The sequence below is a fragment of the Podospora pseudopauciseta genome (genome assembly GCF_035222475.1).
Source record: "Podospora pseudopauciseta strain CBS 411.78 chromosome 5 map unlocalized CBS411.78m_5.2, whole genome shotgun sequence".
NCBI lineage: Eukaryota > Fungi > Ascomycota > Sordariomycetes > Sordariales > Podosporaceae > Podospora > Podospora pseudopauciseta.
This window is the reverse complement of record NW_026946666.1, coordinates 2,542,354-2,560,943: the sequence shown is the minus strand read 5'-3', so window position 1 is coordinate 2,560,943 and position 18,590 is coordinate 2,542,354. Positions and strand designations below refer to the sequence as shown.

Genomic DNA, 18,590 nt, shown 5'->3' with positions numbered 1-18,590 from the left:
GATACCAAGCTACATAGGATCTACCAGCTGATCACAGGATTAGGTAGGTGCAAGAGTTAGGTGCTTGCAGACGTTTCTCCATTCTCTCCAGTTTACAATTCCTGACCGCTAGACATAGGTGATAGCGACATCACAATTGCTTACTTCACAGCTGAACCTTCTCAGCTTCAGCCACACTACCGCATATGCCCTTTCCGTATTCCTCACTGTCGAGCACAGGTGATATTGACATCATGACTGCTCGTTCACACCTGAACGTCCTTGGCTTCGAACACGCCGGCGTCTATGCCCTTTCCGAGTCTCTGATCTTCAAATGGGAGTGATATTGGTATCATGCTGTCTCCTTCACACCTGAGCTTCCTCAGCTTCGATCACGCCGACGCCTATCCCTGTTCCAAGTTCTTGATCCTCAATGCGAAGTGATATTGGCGTCATGATGACTAGCTAGTCCATAGCTGAAACTCCTCAGCGTCGGCCAGACCAGTGTCTATGTCCTTTTCGGATTGGTGATGGGCAAAGAAAGTGATCGTGTCATCATTATTGCTGCTTCACAGCTGTGATTTCTAGACCGAATTGGTAGCTGGTCAGTGATTACCGAACGCAAATGATAGCAGCGCCACGATTTCTGCTTGACAAGTGAAGTTCAGTTCGGTCGAACCGGCGCCTATGTCCTTTTCAGGCTCCAATTATCGTCAAATGATACAATATTCATCACATCGGAAGTCTAGGCAAGTCTAGAACTGAGGAGGTCCTAACGATTGCCCGCTGAATGAAGGAACTTGCAGCACAGTGCACAAGATACAAGTCAGCATAGTTTGAAAAGGCCGTGGATCTATCATAGGGGGGTGTAGGAAAGCTATCTGCAGTAGGTTATTTCCTCTGAAAAGACTATACCCTTTTTAACTGGTTTAGTGATGTTCACGAAAACCCGATATGTGATGTCATGGCTCACAAATTGGAGGATTCCTCGGCAGTCATGACCGCTGTCACAACCGCGCGGGGGTGCTATAGTTGGTACCTAGGTAAGCATGAAATAGAATCTGACAAAATCTTCAACATGAGGGCGTAATCCATTGCCTTGATTCCTTCAGACGTCATTCAAGATGGGAATTGGAAATTCACACATTCGCTGCAAACCTACTGATATCTTGCTTCATTGAGTTTCTCAATTTCGGAAGGTCATTGCCACGTAGTTAGTTTTCGTTCTTTCCACAAGAAGGACTCCGGTCTAGAACACCATTCAGCCATCCACAGTCCAGCCCTAACGCGTTGGTGCTCATCTCCTGGCCTTTGGACGGGATTCGGGAATGCCTTCGGGAGTTCTGATGCGGCGAGAACTAGGTAACCCTTCACCTGCACACCGGCTGCATGAGTTATCACGACCGTAGGCACCTGGGAGCAGATATCACATTTCAATAGCTCCTTTCGAGTATCTGAATAATGCAATGATGTCCAACCACTTACAAATATGCATTATGTCCTTGTTGTCGTAGTGTTTGTGGATGTGATTGGCCACTCCGCAGTGACGTCTGGGTTTTGTGCTTCAGCTACGCCACTCCCTCGAGGCTAAGCCCAAAACAAGAGCCTGAGCTGGCTACAAGCTGTTCACCACCCTCTCCAGCCCTGCTAGACAGAAACGCAACCAGGTCTAGAATCAACACCTTCTCACCCTGGGTACGTACACCAACAACTGAACCACACGAGGAGAACAACATTGGCGATGGGAATTGAAGATGGCAGTGCAGTTGTGTTCGGGATGAAGATATAAGGATGCTTGTGTTTCCAACATTCCCAGCATCTCCTGAACATCATCGCTCACACAATTCTTCCTGACACACCATTCCAAACCCATAAGATTAACTTCTAACACGATCACTCAAGATGCCTTCTGAGTCTACCCACAGCGATCCCCCCGGGTCCACCCGCAACTGAATGCCGAATCCGAAACCGAGCTTGAGCTACTTCCAAGAAGGGCGCGGCATAATAATTTGCAGTTCGAAGAACATCCAGAAGAATGACCTGTCGGCTTTCTCAACTCTCAACAGTAGATAGGTTCAGGGGTCCTGGTAGCCAGGAGGCTCAGAGTCAGGGGCTCAGGGGCATATCATGGTCCGTGCACAAGGACATAACAATGGAACAGAGGCAGGGGACTAACTTGCTTTGTCCTTCTAAGACTCTTCAACCTATTCTAGTTCCATGTTAGTTACGATGCTCGTCCCATCTCATCCGCCAGTCCTTTGATGAAGTCAATTTCTGAATTAACCAGTATCCAATCATCAAACAGCATCAGTGGTTTAGTGGTAAAATCCATCGTTGCCATCGATGGGCCCCGTGTTCGATTCACGGCTGATGCATGCGTTTTGCTGCAACATCAAAAAATAGCATTCTTCTCAGGCGAGAATTAATTTTCTTCTTGCTAATAAACTATTATTCGCCCATCAGAATTCGCCATGAGATAGCTACAGTCCTCCAAGACAAAGTCACACCACCAAAAGCCGCAACCGCTACCTTTTCCCATAGTCAATGATACAACAACAGCCTCGCATGCTCATCGTTACACCAAACATACCTGCCACCCCTTCATACCAACCTTCTCACTCATTCAACACCCCCGCTCTAAGCGGCACCAGCCCCCAAACCCTCCAAAACTCCCTCGAGTCATAACACCTCCCCAGCATTTCCATCCCCCTCGGCAGCGCTCTCACTCCCTCCTCTTCCATCAACTCCCTCACCCACCTCCCCTGCTCCCTCACCTCACCACCCTCTCCCTCTGCCCACCCTGCCAACAGCGCCCACCAATCATAAACAAAGCCATCAGTCAACATCCACCTCTCCCCTTTCCCCCCTCCATTCTCCCACTTGTCCTCCTCATTAGTGACAATCTTGACCACCGCCCGGGCAATATCCTCCCCATGAATCATATGCAGGCTTGTCTTCCCCTTGATCGCCTCCTTGGTAGCAGCCACTCTCCCAATCCAATTAACTGGCTTCCTCTCCCCTCCCCACAGCCCACTCAAGTTGAGCACGCACCCTCCCAATTCAAGAAGCTCCTTCTCAGCGATCACCCTGGGGTTGGCCTCATTAATAGGGGAATGCCGATTCACCCAGGGATCACCTCCCCTCTTCTCTGCCAGCTCTCTCTCCACCCTCTCCTTATCCGCCGCAGCAGTGGTGCGACCCGCACCCCAAATACCCGTTGAGCCAAGCTGGATGAACCGGGCTTTGTGAGAGGTGGAGGAAGAGTGGGATTGATGTGTGGAGTTGTACATTTCGATCAATGTCTTGGAGGGGCCATTGCCGGTGAGGGGGAAAGTGATCAGGACGTATTTCGCTGCTGGGAGGGCGGCAATCGCGGAGCGGAGCTCCTCTTCTGGTGTGTTGGCGGGGTCGAACTTGAAGCGGATTGTCGGGACGCCCGAGACGGTTCGGCCGGTTGTGGTGGTGGCGGCGAAGGGGATGGAGGAGGTGGTGAGGATGGGGATAAGGAAGGTGGATGTCCAGCCTGCGCCGAGGATGAGGACGGTGAGCTGCTCCATTGTTGTGGTGAGGTTGTGAGAATTTGTTGACAATGAGTGAGCGATGACCTCAGCGGTTGAGTGTAGGCAGTGAGGTGGAATTGGAGGGTTGTCAAGCTGTCTTGAAGTACTCGAAGGGAAATTCTGAGAAGAAAATCCTTGAGGGAAAGTATTCGAGTGCTTTCTGACGTTGATCGGTGGCTCTTGTATCGATTATGTGTCTGGAGCGGCAATGCAGCGATCGGGAGCATGGTGGGGGCCGCTGCAAAAGCTGGGCCGGGCGGGGAGGAACTCGCGAAGTGGAGTTTTTAGGGTTAACAGCGGCAACTGTAAAATAAGCTGAGCCACATATCGGCCGTATCGCTGGAATCATTGTAAAAAGCCGATGGAAGGAGCTCAGTGGTATTGAGCATACTCGAGCGGGAAACCGTTGTTGGCCGCCGCGGACCGAGGCGAAGGCAACTTCTACGGGTGCAACACACCTGATTCAAGGGTTAAGGCCGAAGCTGAAAGTAGGGCTTAGCGGAAACCCGAGACTTGGTCACAAAGAGCTTGTCAACAAATACACAAAGACATTTTGTCAGAATATGATACTGCTCTCTACCACATTGTTGGGTGAGGGACAAAAAGACGGGGAAATAGGTACTTGGGAAGGAGCTCAACTACAATTAGATGGGCTGGACAAGCAAGACCTTAATCTGCCAACACCCGGCTTTACACTTCTGATGTCCTTACCTTGGTCATAAAACAACCAGTGGTACCTGCACGTCACAGATCTATCTTCAGCAAAATCAATGGTTCAAAAACAACAGACACACCAACCATGAACCCCCCTTGGCCCGTGCATACCCCTTAACCCCTGAACCCATTGTTGACGTTCTCTTAAAGTGACAACCCAGAATCACCACAGCTTTGTCTTCATGATTCCCAGCCCACAACTTGTTGCAGGACGAGCCTAAGTCTGCTGTTCAATCAAAGGTGCCCTTAGAAGTGAGTTGGGCGATTCTAAAGTATAAGCCGTGGTCGTTACGGAGCTTGATCGTCGTCATATCTGAGAAAGTTTGCTTATATCTACGATCATTGAGATTTACACCCAATGATACGCCTTGCTCAATCGAGACTCGAAGAACATTGAAGCACCCAAAGCTCTTGTGTCCTGTGATTGGGCACGGAACACAAGACGTCAAGTCGCTTCAACAAAGACTCCATAGCCGATGGCCTTGGGACAGTTGTGTCAGTATTCGAAGCTGGAACATGCCTGACGGCGTCTTCGTGAAGTTGAACGAACAAGGCATGAGCCAATATAATTGAAGGCCTCATTTTGAAACGGCTTCCAGAATGCAGCTTGAAGATGAGTAGATCTACCGAGCGTTATATATGAAAACCAGTTGTCGTTCTGCTTTGGGTCAATAGTAATCTGCTCATGCATCGCAATCCCATTGCATGCTCAACATTCTCCGCTTTGTATAGCACATCATGTCCTTGCATCCATCTGCTAGTTATCTTCCGGACGGTAGACTTACTCCAGACTCGACGTCAACAGAAACAACGACTTCCACCCAACTGGGCCCAGTGGTAAGTATATGGCCATCACTACAGATATTTCCGTAGAGGCGGGCAGTATTATCGCTTCGCCGGATTGATTCGTGGCATCATGTTAACGTTGCTATGGTACCACTGCGAAGGCCTTAGCACCAAAAATCCCTTGAAAATATCCCGCGTTCAATTGTTCAACTGCAGCTCGACAATGCCACTGGCAATATGACCAAATACACGCGTATTCGGTCCTCCAACTGCAAGAATTTCTATCCCCACGACTTTAAGAATGAGGCTGAGAACATCTCTGACCTCACCGTTGATAAGCCCTTTTGCAGCTTTCCGCTTATAGTTGACAAGCCTGGCTTTGAACACAAGAAGAAGCCCGGTTGTGTTCGAGTTCTTTGTCATTATGAAGGCTTGATAATCGACAAAAGTAAATTAGACGTCATCTATCATAACCCAATGCATCGAACCCCAAGCAGAAGGTTTGATCTGTTTCAAAATCGACAATCATTAATGAGCATATGTTAGAAGAGGAAGAAAAACAGCCTATTGTCAGCCGGTGGCTCACTGGGACCTGAGACTTTGAGTGTAATATCTCCATCAACCCTAGCTTTTTCCTAGCCCACCGTGCTGGTCGCTTGGTGTGTTGGGGATACTGTCGAATAGCATGTCTTGTTTCTTTTGTTGTTATGAGAAGTTAGCATTCAGGGTAAATAGATCTCACGCTCAAAAACACCACCCCCGCCGTGGACAAAATAGTGGAGACTGAAATGCGAAAGAAAGGCCTTAAAATATGAGTAACAGGCCCTGAAAACTTAGAAGATAGTCGATCGACCTTAAGGGATACCTATTTAATGGGCGTCAAGAAATATCGTACACTCAAGGACTGATTACCTATGTACTGCCCCGCTAATCTACCCCATCCCAGACATCATCACCATAGCCCCTCCTTCTTAGCCACGCTTCCAACACTCCCCACCCCCCATCTACACAAAAGACTTCTCTCTTCTTGCCAACCTTCTTGCTGGCCCCTCTGAGCATAGAAGCCGCCATCTTTCCAGAGTCCCCATCCGAACAAACGACAAGTGTTTGTCTGTCATCATCTTCCTCTTGATGATTCAACACACCAGTCTCTTCGAACGCGGCATTCATTTCCTTCCACCTCTCATAAACAGCCTGCGGATCCCCATAAAAGTCATCTTTTGTCACTGATAATGGAATATTCACCGCATTTCTCAGATGGGATTGGACAAACTCCGCTCTCGGCCTTACATCGATGACCTTCCCCATCGATGAATGCTGTGACTCAACACTGGTCGTGGTAGCGACACTGTACACCGATGATGATGGTGATGCCGTCGAGAATATCGTCGAGGCAGACTCTGAGACATCTGATACCGCACCTGGTGAACAGTCCCCGAACATCCCCTCAAATGGTTGCTGTTGCTGCCTGTATGTTCTTGATGTTCGCGTCGTTGTGCAGGCGCAAGAAGAGGGCACCATGCATAGCATCTCCCCATCATACTTCTCACCACCCTCCCCAACCAACATGTCGACTGTCTGCTCTGGCGCAAGGAACCATCTTTCGTCATAGGGGTCTTGGTCCACCTCTAACAAGCACTGTTCCCTTGTCAGTCATTACTCCTCTTCCCTTTTCTGGGTGATACATACCTGATTTCTGATCCCCGGAAACTCCTCCTCCCCTAGCTTCTGATAATACAACTCCATATACTGATACGGCAAATCCGCACACAAAAACACACAGTTCACCTCCTCATTTTCATCCCTCTTCAGTTCGTCGGTACCATTTTCTCTCAGCCACTCCAGCAGTCCATGAAGTGCCTCCCCTGATGACGGCCCGCAGATAATCCCATATCTACTCAGCCTCATACTCATCCTGAAGGAATCTTCCGACTTGACACTAATAAACTCGTCAATCGTCTCTCTCCACGGAAACGGGCTTGACTCAAACCCAGGGAAATGTCTCGGCCCTGGTGTTGGGTCCCCAAAGACGTTGCAAACACCAACAACTTTGATATCAGACGACAAATGAGATTTTAGATATCGCCCTGTGCCGGTGATACAACCCCCTGTCCCAATAGTAGAGCAGAGCACCGACAAAGAGGGGAGTTGCAGCGCAAGCTGAGGGGCGGTGTGGTTGTAGTGCGATTGCCAGTTCTGTCTCATTGTCAGTCCTACCCAAACTCAACCAAAGCAAAGACCTTGACTCACAGCATCATTATCATACTGCCCCAAATAACACACCTCCTCCTCCTCCCTCGCCTTCCTCCTCAATCTCGTCATGATCCCTTTGGGGTCTGACGGCTCCTGTTGTGCCAACCCTCCATACAACGATCTATCCCTCTTGTCAGTTTCCTCCCCAAAACCACCACGGGCACCCTCAAGAATGAAAACTTACATCCCCACCCCAAAGAACCTCAAAACCCTCAAGCTCTCCCTCGTCTTCTTATTCGTCACCCAAGCCTCAACCCCCTCATGACCCCACAACGCCCGCCCAATAACCCCCATGCTGAGCACCGTGCTCCCTGAACTCGCTTCAACAATCCGTTTGGCGATGCGGGCTTTGGATGAGGTTTTGAGCATTTCTAGGGCTGTCCCGAACAACACACGTCAGTGAGAATACTACCTATCAGGGATGCGAGAACGGGGTGAACAAACCAGGAAGAGACTTGACATTCTGCGCCGGCAGCGCCGTCAACATCTTTGCATAAATCCTCACGCCATCCTTGCGGAAGGGGTTCAACGCGGCAGGTAACTCGACCAGTGGCAACGGCGGGTTTTGCTCGGGGTCGAAGTAATGAGACAGCGAGTCTGGGCCGGAGAAGACGTTTAGGGGGTTGGGGTTTGTGTATGCCATGTTGAAGGCTTGTTAGGGAAAAGTACAAAATGGAATCCAAACGATAGTGATAGTGTTCAGGGTCTGGAAAGCAAGGTGAGCAAAGGTGAACTACCCAACTTTGAGCACCTCACAGATGTAAATAACTTCCCCTCCCTCTCCCGTCACCAAGCTACCCGGAACATGGCCTGTCTACTTCCTACCCACACACACCATTCCCAGCACTTGACACATGGGTTCCCATCACGCCGGAACATCACCCTCTGGGCAAGTCTTACCCCCTTGTCTCTCCCTCTCGGCAAGGTGATCACCCACGTCCTACCTACCAAGGTTCCTACCACCCATCTCGCAAGGTACCTACCCCAAATTCCCCTGCCGGGGAACCAAACATGTTACTCCCGCAAACTTGCTCTGATCTTGCGCACCTTGGTAAACATGATTGATCCCCGGCCGCGGTGTAATGTCGCCATTGAATAGCATGCCGAACATCCTGCGCACCTTGTCGACCTTTCCCCAGTGCAATGTCACCGAAACACAGGTGATCAGCGGGGCCACCCACACCCCCAGTCTCATTCAAAGAGCAACGTGGAGCAGCAACCGCGCATGTGTGTTTACCACTCGCTTTGGCAATTCCCTTTCATGTAGGTACCTACCATGTACCAACCCCCAAATGGACACCTGTCAACATCACAAAACCCCCATATTTCACATCCAGCCCGCTGTCAGTATTATTCTGCATGATACAACTTGCATAAAACCATCACAGTTCGTTTACACCCTCCCACGCTTTCCCGCCTACCTGGAACTTCTCCCCTACCCACTCCCGTTTTTATTTGACTTACCTAAGACAAGGCTTTCTCCTCGGTCTTGTCCAACCCTCATCTACACACCACTCAACCATACCATACCTTTCCCGGGCCCGGCTGACTTCCTCCGAATCATCGTCAGCAGTGCGACATATTTTCCCCAGACTTTCACGGCCTATTAAAACCGGCCAGCAGAATTGCCCTGTTTCACGGCACCAATACCATCAACACAGGCCTACCACCTACCTTAGTACCGAGGTTCCTACGCTCAACATGACGTCCGCCAATCCTTGGGGCTACGCCTCCATCACCCTCTCCCCCGAAAGAACAGTACACGGTACTTACTCACCCTCTAACCTCACCCTTCATTACCGATGTACCATTGCTTACTCCCCCGTCCAGCAACGATTTCCCTTTGCACCAATCTCACCACCAACCAAAAACCCACCAACAACACCATCCCAGAAACCTGGGCCTTGGACCTCACCTTCACACGCTCAGCATCAGCTCAACCATCAACCCCCATCCAACTCAACCTCCAGCAGGACACATCTCCCTGGAAAACTCTCCTCCAGCAAACCCTCTCACCCCCCACTCCCCTTCTCACCATCCGCTTCCTCTTCACCTCCACCCCCGGCTACATCACCCGCTCAGACCTCATCCCCCTCCGCTTCGAGTGCCTCCCCGGCCTCCTCTCCGCCCACACCTTCCTCACCCCCCTTCAGCACGTCACACCCATCACTCCCCAATCCCTCACCCCCAGCAACCTCCCCCAAATCCTCTCTTCTTCTCTCGGAGCCCTTTTACTGTCAAATGACTACAGCCCCGCGGTCCTCAACAATGAAACAAACAACAGATTGGGATTGCCCTTCCTCCTCCCCTCACCCCCCACCCGAAAAAGAATCGCCTGGGTCCAAGGCCGCGAAGATATCGACTGCATCGAGCGAGCTCTAAGCGCAGCTCAAGCGTTAGGTATCTCCCTCGTCATCATTGACGAAAAAGGTCATTGGTTGCAAGATCCGAGTTCGCCGTGGGCACATCTAAGAGAGGACTTCATCGAGGCAGACGTCGCTCCCAATGAGGATTTTCCTCAACGGATTGTGGATGCTGTGAGGGGATACCCCAAACCAATCAACGGCATCGTCACCATCAGCGACGTCCGCCTCGCCGGAGTAGCCAAGGCGTGCGAGATTTTGGGTCTGCCGACTGAGTCCCCCGAGGCGTATGAAATCGCCGCTGATAAAGGCCGGACAAGACTCCTCGAGACGGTAGGAGCAGAGGAGAGTTTTGTCTTGAGGCATAAAGATGATCTCGAGGGGGTGTTGGCCCAAAACGTGGAACTAAAATTCCCAATGGTGGTCAAGCCCGTTATCGGATGGAGTTCAGATTGCGTGACTAAGGTCAAGAATGTGGATGAGTTGAGGGTTGCAGTCAAAAAAGCATCAGACAGACACGCCGACTCCCCAAAACCAAGCACAGCCGTGGTGGTAGAACCATACGTCGCCGGGCCAGAAGTAGACGCCAACTTTGTCATGCTCAACGGGGAGATCGTCTTTGCCGATATCAACGATGACTTCCCCAGCCCGGCAGACTCTGCCAATGCCGGCTTGAGGGAGAACTTCCAAGAGACGCAAAATGTCCTCCCCTCTGCCCTCCCCAAACACGAACTGGAGGCTCTCCAAGACCAACTCAGAGCAACGCTTGTCAGGCAGGGATTCAAATCCGGTGTCTTCCACTGCGAGGCCCGGGTGCGGAATTCGAGCGTTAAATACCAAGACGTTGGAAACGGGATCCTCGACTTGGTTCCGGCAAACAACCAAAATAGTACAGACGGAGCCACAGACCCGGAAGTGTACCTCCACGAGGTCAACGCCCGACCACCGGGATACCTCGAGTCGGTAGCGGTGCAGCTGGCGCATGGCGTCGACTACTATGCGCTCCGCATGTTGCTCGCGCTGGGTGATGCAGAGGAGGCTCGCTTCCGCGCGCTGTCACACCCGTTCCGCAACGGCCCGCAGTTCCACCTCTCGGTTATGATCATTCAGCAGACGCGCAGAGGCATCATGAGGTCAGCTGACGCTGCCAAAGAGTTTCTGGAGAAATATCCTGATGTTCGGGAGAATGTGGTGGACTACTACACGCGCAAGAAAGGGGGTGATGTCCTCGAGGGTCCGGATGCGGCCTCGCTCTGGTGGATTGCCTTCTTCTCGGTTGTCTCTCGGACTTCGCGCAGGGATTTGTTAGAGAGGGTGGCTTTCATTGAAAAGAACTTTGACTATGAGTTCGACCACCGTAATGATTAAAACTCGCTCATCCTGACAGGTGTCGGTGTGGCTGAAAGGCTAAACCTAAACATGGGCAAAGATAAGGTAACTCTTGAGTAGTGTGGATAGCGTCTTCATCGTAACCACAAAGGAAAAAATCTTGACAACCGTTGAACTGCAACCCCCCCCCCTTGTCTGTCAGTGATGGTTATGCCAAGAAAACACTCACCCAGCCAGTCAGAAGCGAGCAGTTGTGAGCAGGTTGCGGGGGTTACATGCGCCACCAGTGAGCAAGTTTCGGCATCTGAGCAAATTTGCCGTGTAATATCAATAAACAAGGGGCCCCGCAAGCATCAGCAGCAAGCCACAACATGCCGTGACTGAATCTTCCTGACTCGAGACCTCGACAGAAGTCCCAAGATGGGTAGCGAGGAGGTGCCAACTAAATTCCCCAGAAACCGGCATCGCGGGCTGCGACCCAAGCCGGTTGGTTCACATATCCCTGTGCTTTGGCGAGTGCTCGGGGCGGAAGCCGATACTAATACAACGTCGAGAATCCTGTGCTTCCATGCTAGGAGAACGTGTTGGGCCCGTAATCTTTTTGTCTGATCAAGTCGCCCTTTTCCCTGACCTTGTGCCTTTCCAGCTGGCTCGCATCTCTCTTTATGTCGAATTCGAGTCAAGGTCCTTCAGCAACGGAACCAAAATGAGAGGCCTTCTCACAGCAGCAGGGCTGGCGGCCCTCGCCGTCCCAGCACAAGCCCTTATTGGATACGGCATCACCATGTACGATCCCTCCTGCGGCTTCGGTTGCTACGACTCGGTCTCGGGTTTCATGCTGGAGTGCTCGGTAATGGACCATGGACCGGTGGGCGCGCACAGTCACGGTGCTGGAGGCCCAACATCACCAGAATGCCGTGCCGGGGACGATTATTTCCTGACGACACTGGCATACTGCATGAACACCACCTGCGATGCCTCGACCCCAAGATGGAAGTTGGAGAAATTTTGGTCCGAGCAGGCCACCGGCAGCAAGACGGTTGCGGCGAAGTGGTCATACACCGAAGCTCTGGCGCAAATCAAGGAGCCCCCCACAGACCAGTATGGCGAGGATGATCATCACCTCACCCGAACAGTGCTCTTGGATCCCGAAACCGTCAAGGCCAACACCTTGACTCGAGAATACTTTGAGCAAGCAGAGACGACCCACTCTCAATATGGGTAGGTAAAATCCGCAGGCCGTCATGCCGTCCACGCCACTGACACCGACGCCTCTAGACTCATTCTCTTGATCGTGGGCTTTGGCACACCAGTGGTCATCTCCATGTTCACCAGGCTGCCATACATGAGCACCCTGTCAGACAAGCTGAAGCCATACCTGGTCTATCCCTCGCTCATCGGAACATACCACGTACGGCCCCTGCCCTACCTCCTCGGAAACGCTGCAACAGTCGGCCAGTCGCTGTACGTCATCATGTTTGCGGCGCTGAACATCGCCATGGCGGCAGCAGGCTACAAGTCTGTTCAGCCCAACGCTTGGTTCGCGAACGAATGGCAGGAAGTAATGGGATACTTTTCCGCCAGAACCGGTGTCCTAGCTTTTGCTTTGACGCCTCTTGTCATCCTGCTTTCTGGCCGCAACAACATTCTCCTCTGGGCGACCAACTGGTCTCACTCGACCTTTATGGTCCTCCACCGGTGGGTGGCCCGGATCTACGCTGCCCAGGTCATCATCCACTCGGTTGCTGAATTGGTCTTGTACATCGACATGGAATCTTACGAAGCCGAATTCAAGACGGAGTACTGGGCCTGGGGTATTGTGGCCACAGTCTTTGCCTGTGCCATGTTGGTCTTTAGCTCGCTCTTCTTCAGACGGTGGTCGTACGAGTTGTTCCTCGTTGGTCACATCATCATGGCCGTCTTTGTGATTGTTGGCAGCTGGTACCACGTCGAGTTCTTGTTCCAGCGCAGGTGGGGATACGAGTTTTGGCTGTATGCCGCCTGCGCTGTCTGGTTCTTTGACCGTATGATCCGGGTCTTCCGCGTTCTCAAGAACGGCCCCAGACGGGCGGTTGTCACAGAAGTGTCTGAGGATATTGTGCGGGTTGATGTCAAGGGCATCCGGTGGACAGCTGCGCCTGGTCTTCACACCTATGCCTACTTTCCAGCCCTGAGCCCATGGAGACCATGGGAGAACCACCCGTTCTCCATCCTGCCCACGGCTCTTCTCCAGTCCAAGCGGGATGCTTCCTTGTCCGGAGCTGCTTCGGGCAGTGACACGCGGAGCACCGCTGATGTCGAGAAATCAGGCGGCGTCACCAGCACCAGCACACCGCAAAGAGACGACCAAGCACTTGGCGGGGCTCCTGGAACGGGCATCACACTCTACGTCCGCAAGTCCAAGGGTTTGACCAAGCTGCTTGCCAACCACAACTCCCTCCTCACACTCTTGGACGGCCCATACCCAGACAACCCGACAGATGGGGTGCTCAAGTCGGACAGACTCTTGCTGATCGCCGGAGGAGTCGGAATCACGGGTGTGCTGCCGTACATTGCGAAGCACACCAACGTCAAGATTTGCTGGAGCGTCAAGGCTTCGGCCGAGGGCTTGGTGCGGGACCTGGAGGGTCCGTTGTCCAGAGTGGCTGAGAAGGACGTCAGAGTTGGCAGCAGACTGGACGTGGCGGCGCTGTTGGCCGAGGAGGAGCGGACGGGGTGGAGCAGAGTCGGAGTGGTCGTGTGTGGGCCCGGGGGACTTTGCGACGACACTCGGGCGTTGGTGACAGCCAAGGCGCGGACCGGGCCGACTGTCTGGGAGCTTGAGGTGGACGCGTTCTCTTGGTAGGCTCGGCAATGGTGGCCTTTGCGGAGGGCGTGTTCCGTGGTTTCTGTATATGCATTTCCAAAATGTCATAATGTTGTTTACATGACTGTTCGATTCCTTTCGATGACTCGCTTGTGCCAGTGAATAGAGTGCTTTCCCTTGGCAGAGGTGTTGTTGGAATCGCGATGTTGAAGTTGGACGTTGAAATTGAATTGTGGGGCCCAAGAGAGAGTGGCAGATGGAGGGGTGCTTGATTGGGTTAGCCACAGTCTGCCTACACTTCTAACTTCACTTGTTCTCGCTGAAAGCTGGTGGGCGACGACAGGGTCTAACTTTCTCAACTTACTCATCAACGGACATGGATATGCCGTGATTCTTCCTTCGTCTTCTGCATGTCTTCGGCTGCTCATCTCTTCAGCGAGCATTTGAGCAAGTTTCGCTGAGCACCCCCGGACCCCCCAAGATGCCAAGAGTCCAGGCCTGGTCACGTTGCAGGGACGCGCTGCATCTCGCATTACCAGGATCTCGATTGGCTCAACGATCTTCGAGTCGACACCTTGAGGGTTAGCACGTTGAGGGTTACTGGAGTGGGTGGCCCGTCATGGCTACCTACGTACATCGACCGCCCTTTGTGGGTTCGCTCTCTGTAATGTTGGCAGTGGTGAGAGGAGCTTCTGTCTGGTATCTCAGTGTGCAGCAAGCAACATCAATACCTTACCTGATACCAACCACACCTCAATATGGATTCGGAGTATGTGTTGCCCCTATTCATCTCACCGAAACGCACTGACTTACTCTTGACAGAAAACAACCTCCAATTGCTGTTCAGGAGACTGAAAAGCCAGTATTCCAGGCCAATGACTTGGAGAAACAGCCACCAACAGAAGATCCCATTGAGACATCAAAGTCGGACACAACGCAGGATGACAGCATTTTCCCTCGAGATGCCACCGAAGACGAGATAGCAACACTGCCCAAAATCACCGACAAGATCCCCTTTGCCGCCTGGGCTGTCATTGTTGCTGGAGCCGGTGAACGTTTTACATACTTTGGTCTCATTGCACCATGGCGTAAGTCCTTAAAGTCTCACAGACGCACCACACAAAGCTCACAAAGGCCCAGAAAACTACATGCAATACCCTCAAGGCAAAGAACCGGTCCCGGGAGCTCTTGGACTGGGTCAAGCAACAGCCGTCAACATCTCCAATGCTTTTTTTCTGTTCTCATTCCTGACACCAATGCTCTTTGCGTTGATATCCGACATATGGCTAGGTAGATACAAAACTCTACTTTTGGGTCTAGTGTATGTTGACGCTTCTTTGATTGGACGCCACAAAAAAACACCTTTGCTGACCTGAACCCAGATGCTATCTTGCAGGCTGTGTAGTCCTCATTGGCACTTCGATTCCTTCGGCTCTGGAACAAGGAGCAGGTGTTGGAGGGTTGGCTGCAGCACTGATCTTGACTGGGCTGGGAGCTGGCTCAGTCAAAGCAACCTATGTCCCCTTCCTGGGTGATCAGTACATGCAGGCCAAGCCTCAGGTGATCCGTCAGAAGAACGCCAACTTGGTGGTCGTGGATGGGCCGCGGACTCTGCAATTCATCTACAACGCTTATTATTGGTTAGTTCTCCCACTTTTCAGTTGCCCTTGCCACTTCATCTGACTCTCCCAGGTTCACCAACATTGCCTCCTTGAGTTCCATACCAGTCACCTTTATCGAGTGGCACCATGAGTTTTGGTCAGCGTACCTTCTGGCTACTGTTACACTTTGCATATCGATAGCTTTGTTTCTTTTGTGGTCCAAGAAGCTCGGTATATTCGTCTCTGACCCGAAACAACCGACATAAGCTGACAACAAAGATAGTCAAGGTCAAACCACAAGGCAATGTCTTGCCCAAGGCTGTAAGAGTCCTTGTTTGTGCTTCAAAGAACGGATTCGAGCTAGAGCACACAAAACCATCCTATCAAAAGACCCACCACGGCAAAGAGGTTCCATGGACAGATAGCTTTGTGGAAGAAATGCGCCGCGGCATGATTGCCTGCAGGGTGATGTATGTTTGACCCTCTGATCTCATGATCCAAATGTTAACACGAAAGCAGCTTCTTCCTCGTTATCTTCTACCTCTGCATCGCCCAAATGTACAATAACCTCGTCTCCCAAGCCGGCCAGATGCTTCTCTCCGGTGTCCCCAACGACATGATCCAAGCCTTCTCTGGCGTGGCTTGCATCATCTTTGGGCCAGTCATGCAAGGCCTCTACGAGTTTCTCGCTCGCCGCAAGATTCCATTCGGCCCCATTGCTCGCATCACGACGTCGTTCATCTTCTGCGGAGCTTCCATGGCTTACGCTGCTGGAGTTCAGAAGTTGATCTATTCTACCGGGCCCTGCTATGACCATCCCTACAACTGCCCCGAGTCCGAAGGAGGTCGGCAGCCCAACAATGTCAGTGTGTGGGTGCAGCTGCCGGTCTACATCCTGCTTGCCATTGCGGAGATCTTAGGCTTTGTCACTGCATTCGAGTACGCGTACAGCAAGGCCCCAAGAGAGATGAAGACTGTTGTCCAAGCCTTGACGCAGCTCACTGCTGGAGTGGCCAGTCTTGTGGGGATGGCTATCAGCCCGGCGTCTAAGGATCCGAACATGGTGATTGTGTATTCGTGTCTGGCGGGAGCTATGGGGGTGTCTGCGGTGGCGTTCCTGTGGCGGTTCCGCCGCTATGACAAGATTGATGCGTCGTTGAATCAGTTCTAGTTCTCAACTTCTGCTTCAAGATGGCTAGAATTTTCTCGACGCAATAAATCCTGCTCTCTATATCTACACCTTCACATCGCGACTGTTATCCAACCTAATTCCGTTCCGGTATCTGTCAAGGACCACGATGAAGCCTATGACCAATGCCTATAACCCCCACTGAATATTCTCGGGACCCAGCACTCCGTCAGTGATATTCGGTAAAGGTTGATGCAGACTGCAAGGAAACACGACCTACCCGAGCAGCGGTAACTTGCTCATGCAACCGGTAACTTGCTCACCAGCGAGGGGCTGGCTTGGCTTCCCACCCTTCGAACAGGGGGGTCCGATCTGCAGTCCACCCCTCCTGGAAGTACCTCGTAGGTACCCGTCGTGATACCACCTGGCAGGTACGCACCTTGATGGCTGGCCGCAGAGGTGTTGACCATGGACTCCATTGATATACCAGATCTTCTCTCGTGATGTTCACTGTGACGACAACACACGTGCAACACCTTGACTTGTCCAGCAGAATCTCAACCTCATCACTGATCCGATCACCTCGGCCCTTGACTCAGAAACGAGAATCAGCTGTGAAGCAGTTTCCCCCCCAACACTTCTCCATCACCACTCTCAATATCATCGCCACCATCACCACCACCAAAATGACCATCACAACCACCACCATCCCAACCCTCACAGCCCACACCCACGCCAAATCCCAATACACCACCACCTCCTCCCGCCTCGCCGCCCGCCTCTCAATCCACAACTACAACACGCACCCCCAATCCTGGTTCCAATTCGCCCAAACCTTCATCCCCAAAAGCGGCTCCATCCTCGAAGTCGGCGCCGGCACAGGCGCCCTCTGGTCCCCCCCCGCCATCCCCTCCCCCTCCCAACTCCCCTCAGTCACCTCCCTCACACTAACCGACTTCTCCCCCGCCATGGTAGCAACCCTCAACTCCAACCCTGACATCGCCGCCCTTAAATCCATCCTTCCCAACATCAAAATCCAGCAATGCGACGCCACTTCCCTCCCCTTTCCCGACTCTGAATTCGACACCGTCGTAGCAAACCACATGCTCTATCACGTTGACAACCCGATCGCTGCTCTCCAAGAATTCAAACGTGTCCTCAAAAATGGGGGACGGCTAGTCGTGGCGTTGAACGGACTTGATCATCTCAAGGAACTCTTTGAGATTGGGGGGATGGTAGAGAGGGGGAGTACCATTGCTGGGTTGGCGAAGATAACTGCTGAGAATGCACTCGAGCAGATCGAGGGGGCAGGGTTTGAGGGGGTGGAGAGGGAGAGGTTTCCTGGGGAGTTTAGACTGCCGGGGGTGGAGCCCGTGTTGGAGTATTTGAATAGTGTTGGGGAGACGGACATGGAGGAGGGGAAGAGGGAAACAGTGAAAAGGGTTGTTGGGGAGAGGTTGGATGAGGGTGGGGGGTTCAGGGTGGAGAAGAATATGGTTGTTTTTGTTGGGAGGAAGCCGTAGGGGTTTGTGGTTGATGCGAGTTGTCATTCTCCGTCATTGATGTACCTATACCTAGACGCATCCAAAATACAACCTCAAACAACTCTTCCCTTTTTCCCAACGAACCACCCCGAATAAGACCTGCCCTGATGTTTTGTCTTTAAATTATTGCCGTCCACCATCACCTCCCCCTTCCATGAGTTGCACTCAAGGCTCACTCTCTTTGCGACCCGGGAACACTGATGCGGTGGATAAAGCGGGTGAGTTTACTCCGTGTCTGGCGGAAGAAGGCTTTGGGCCTGCCAGATGGCCCACTGGGCGATGATGGCAAAGTCGATTTTAAGAGGGCGTCGCTGCTGCTGTTGCCAGGTGATATGCTTTCATACCCAAGACCCCAATAAGGGGAGATGGGACGGGCGGTAAGGCTATAATCTGAATTCGTCGGTGCGGGGAAGGATCATCCCGAATAGTGTACAGGGTCAGGTTGGTTTGGTGACGTTTTCAGTGTCGATGTAAAGTACAATCTGGCAGACAGTAAGATTTATTTCACAGCTACCTACATATGGAC

At 52.1% G+C, this 18,590-nt stretch overlaps 6 protein-coding genes and 1 non-coding gene across 7 annotated transcripts; 4 read left to right on the top strand and 3 right to left on the bottom strand.

Annotated features, from left to right (window-relative positions):
• Positions 1 to 2,283: 2,283 nt before the first annotated feature.
• Positions 2,284 to 2,354, bottom strand: QC763_0087420. Its single transcript has one exon. It is a non-coding gene; the product is annotated as a tRNA-Gly (tRNA).
• A 240-nt stretch (positions 2,355 to 2,594) lies between these two features.
• QC763_512000 (uncharacterized protein) lies at positions 2,595 to 3,536 on the bottom strand (the record flags this gene model as incomplete). Its single annotated transcript, XM_062913761.1, has 1 exon — positions 2,595 to 3,536. The coding sequence occupies one exon, from the start codon at positions 3,534 to 3,536 to the stop codon at positions 2,595 to 2,597; it is 942 nt and encodes a 313-aa protein (XP_062764542.1).
• A 2,287-nt stretch (positions 3,537 to 5,823) lies between these two features.
• Positions 5,824 to 7,958, bottom strand: QC763_511990 (uncharacterized protein). The gene is made up of 5 exons (XM_062913760.1): positions 7,737 to 7,958; positions 7,477 to 7,669; positions 7,290 to 7,413; positions 6,729 to 7,235; positions 5,824 to 6,677 (listed from the first exon to the last, which is right to left on the bottom strand). Exons 1-5 carry the CDS (start codon positions 7,933 to 7,935, stop codon positions 5,967 to 5,969), a joined length of 1,734 nt encoding a protein of 577 aa, XP_062764541.1. The 5' UTR covers positions 7,936 to 7,958; the 3' UTR covers positions 5,824 to 5,966.
• Positions 7,959 to 8,666: 708 nt separating this feature from the next.
• Positions 8,667 to 11,023, top strand: QC763_511980 (uncharacterized protein; the record flags this gene model as incomplete). The annotated part of the gene is made up of 2 exons (XM_062913759.1): positions 8,667 to 9,057; positions 9,123 to 11,023. Exons 1-2 carry the CDS (start codon positions 8,994 to 8,996, stop codon positions 11,021 to 11,023), a joined length of 1,965 nt encoding a protein of 654 aa, XP_062764540.1. The 5' UTR covers positions 8,667 to 8,993.
• A 529-nt stretch (positions 11,024 to 11,552) lies between these two features.
• On the top strand, positions 11,553 to 13,829 carry QC763_511970 (uncharacterized protein; the record flags this gene model as incomplete). Its single annotated transcript, XM_062913758.1, has 2 exons — positions 11,553 to 12,205; positions 12,263 to 13,829. The coding sequence occupies 2 exons, from the start codon at positions 11,553 to 11,555 to the stop codon at positions 13,827 to 13,829; spliced, it is 2,220 nt and encodes a 739-aa protein (XP_062764539.1).
• Positions 13,830 to 14,548: 719 nt separating this feature from the next.
• PTR2_4 (peptide transporter ptr2) lies at positions 14,549 to 16,562 on the top strand (the record flags this gene model as incomplete). The annotated part of the gene is made up of 7 exons (XM_062913757.1): positions 14,549 to 14,559; positions 14,613 to 14,878; positions 14,931 to 15,111; positions 15,173 to 15,430; positions 15,483 to 15,622; positions 15,675 to 15,861; positions 15,911 to 16,562. 7 exons carry the CDS (start codon positions 14,549 to 14,551, stop codon positions 16,560 to 16,562), a joined length of 1,695 nt encoding a protein of 564 aa, XP_062764538.1.
• Positions 16,563 to 17,023: 461 nt separating this feature from the next.
• On the top strand, positions 17,024 to 18,043 carry QC763_511950 (uncharacterized protein; the record flags this gene model as incomplete). The annotated part of the gene is made up of 1 exon (XM_062913756.1): positions 17,024 to 18,043. The coding sequence occupies one exon, from the start codon at positions 17,024 to 17,026 to the stop codon at positions 18,041 to 18,043; it is 1,020 nt and encodes a 339-aa protein (XP_062764537.1).
• Between the last annotated feature and the right edge of the window lie 547 nt (positions 18,044 to 18,590).

Bases quoted from the DNA above. Each gene is read 5' to 3' on its own strand.
- QC763_511990 (XM_062913760.1), bottom strand. From the start codon at position 7,935: ATGGCATACACAAACCCCAACCCCCTAAACGTCTTCTCCGGCCCAGAC. The intron at 7,670-7,736 runs GTTTGTTCACCC...TGTTCGGGACAG, and splicing joins GAATGTCAAGTCTCTTCCTG to CCCTAGAAATGCTCAAAACC. The intron at 7,414-7,476 runs GTAAGTTTTCAT...CAAGAGGGATAG, and splicing joins AGGTTCTTTGGGGTGGGGAT to ATCGTTGTATGGAGGGTTGG.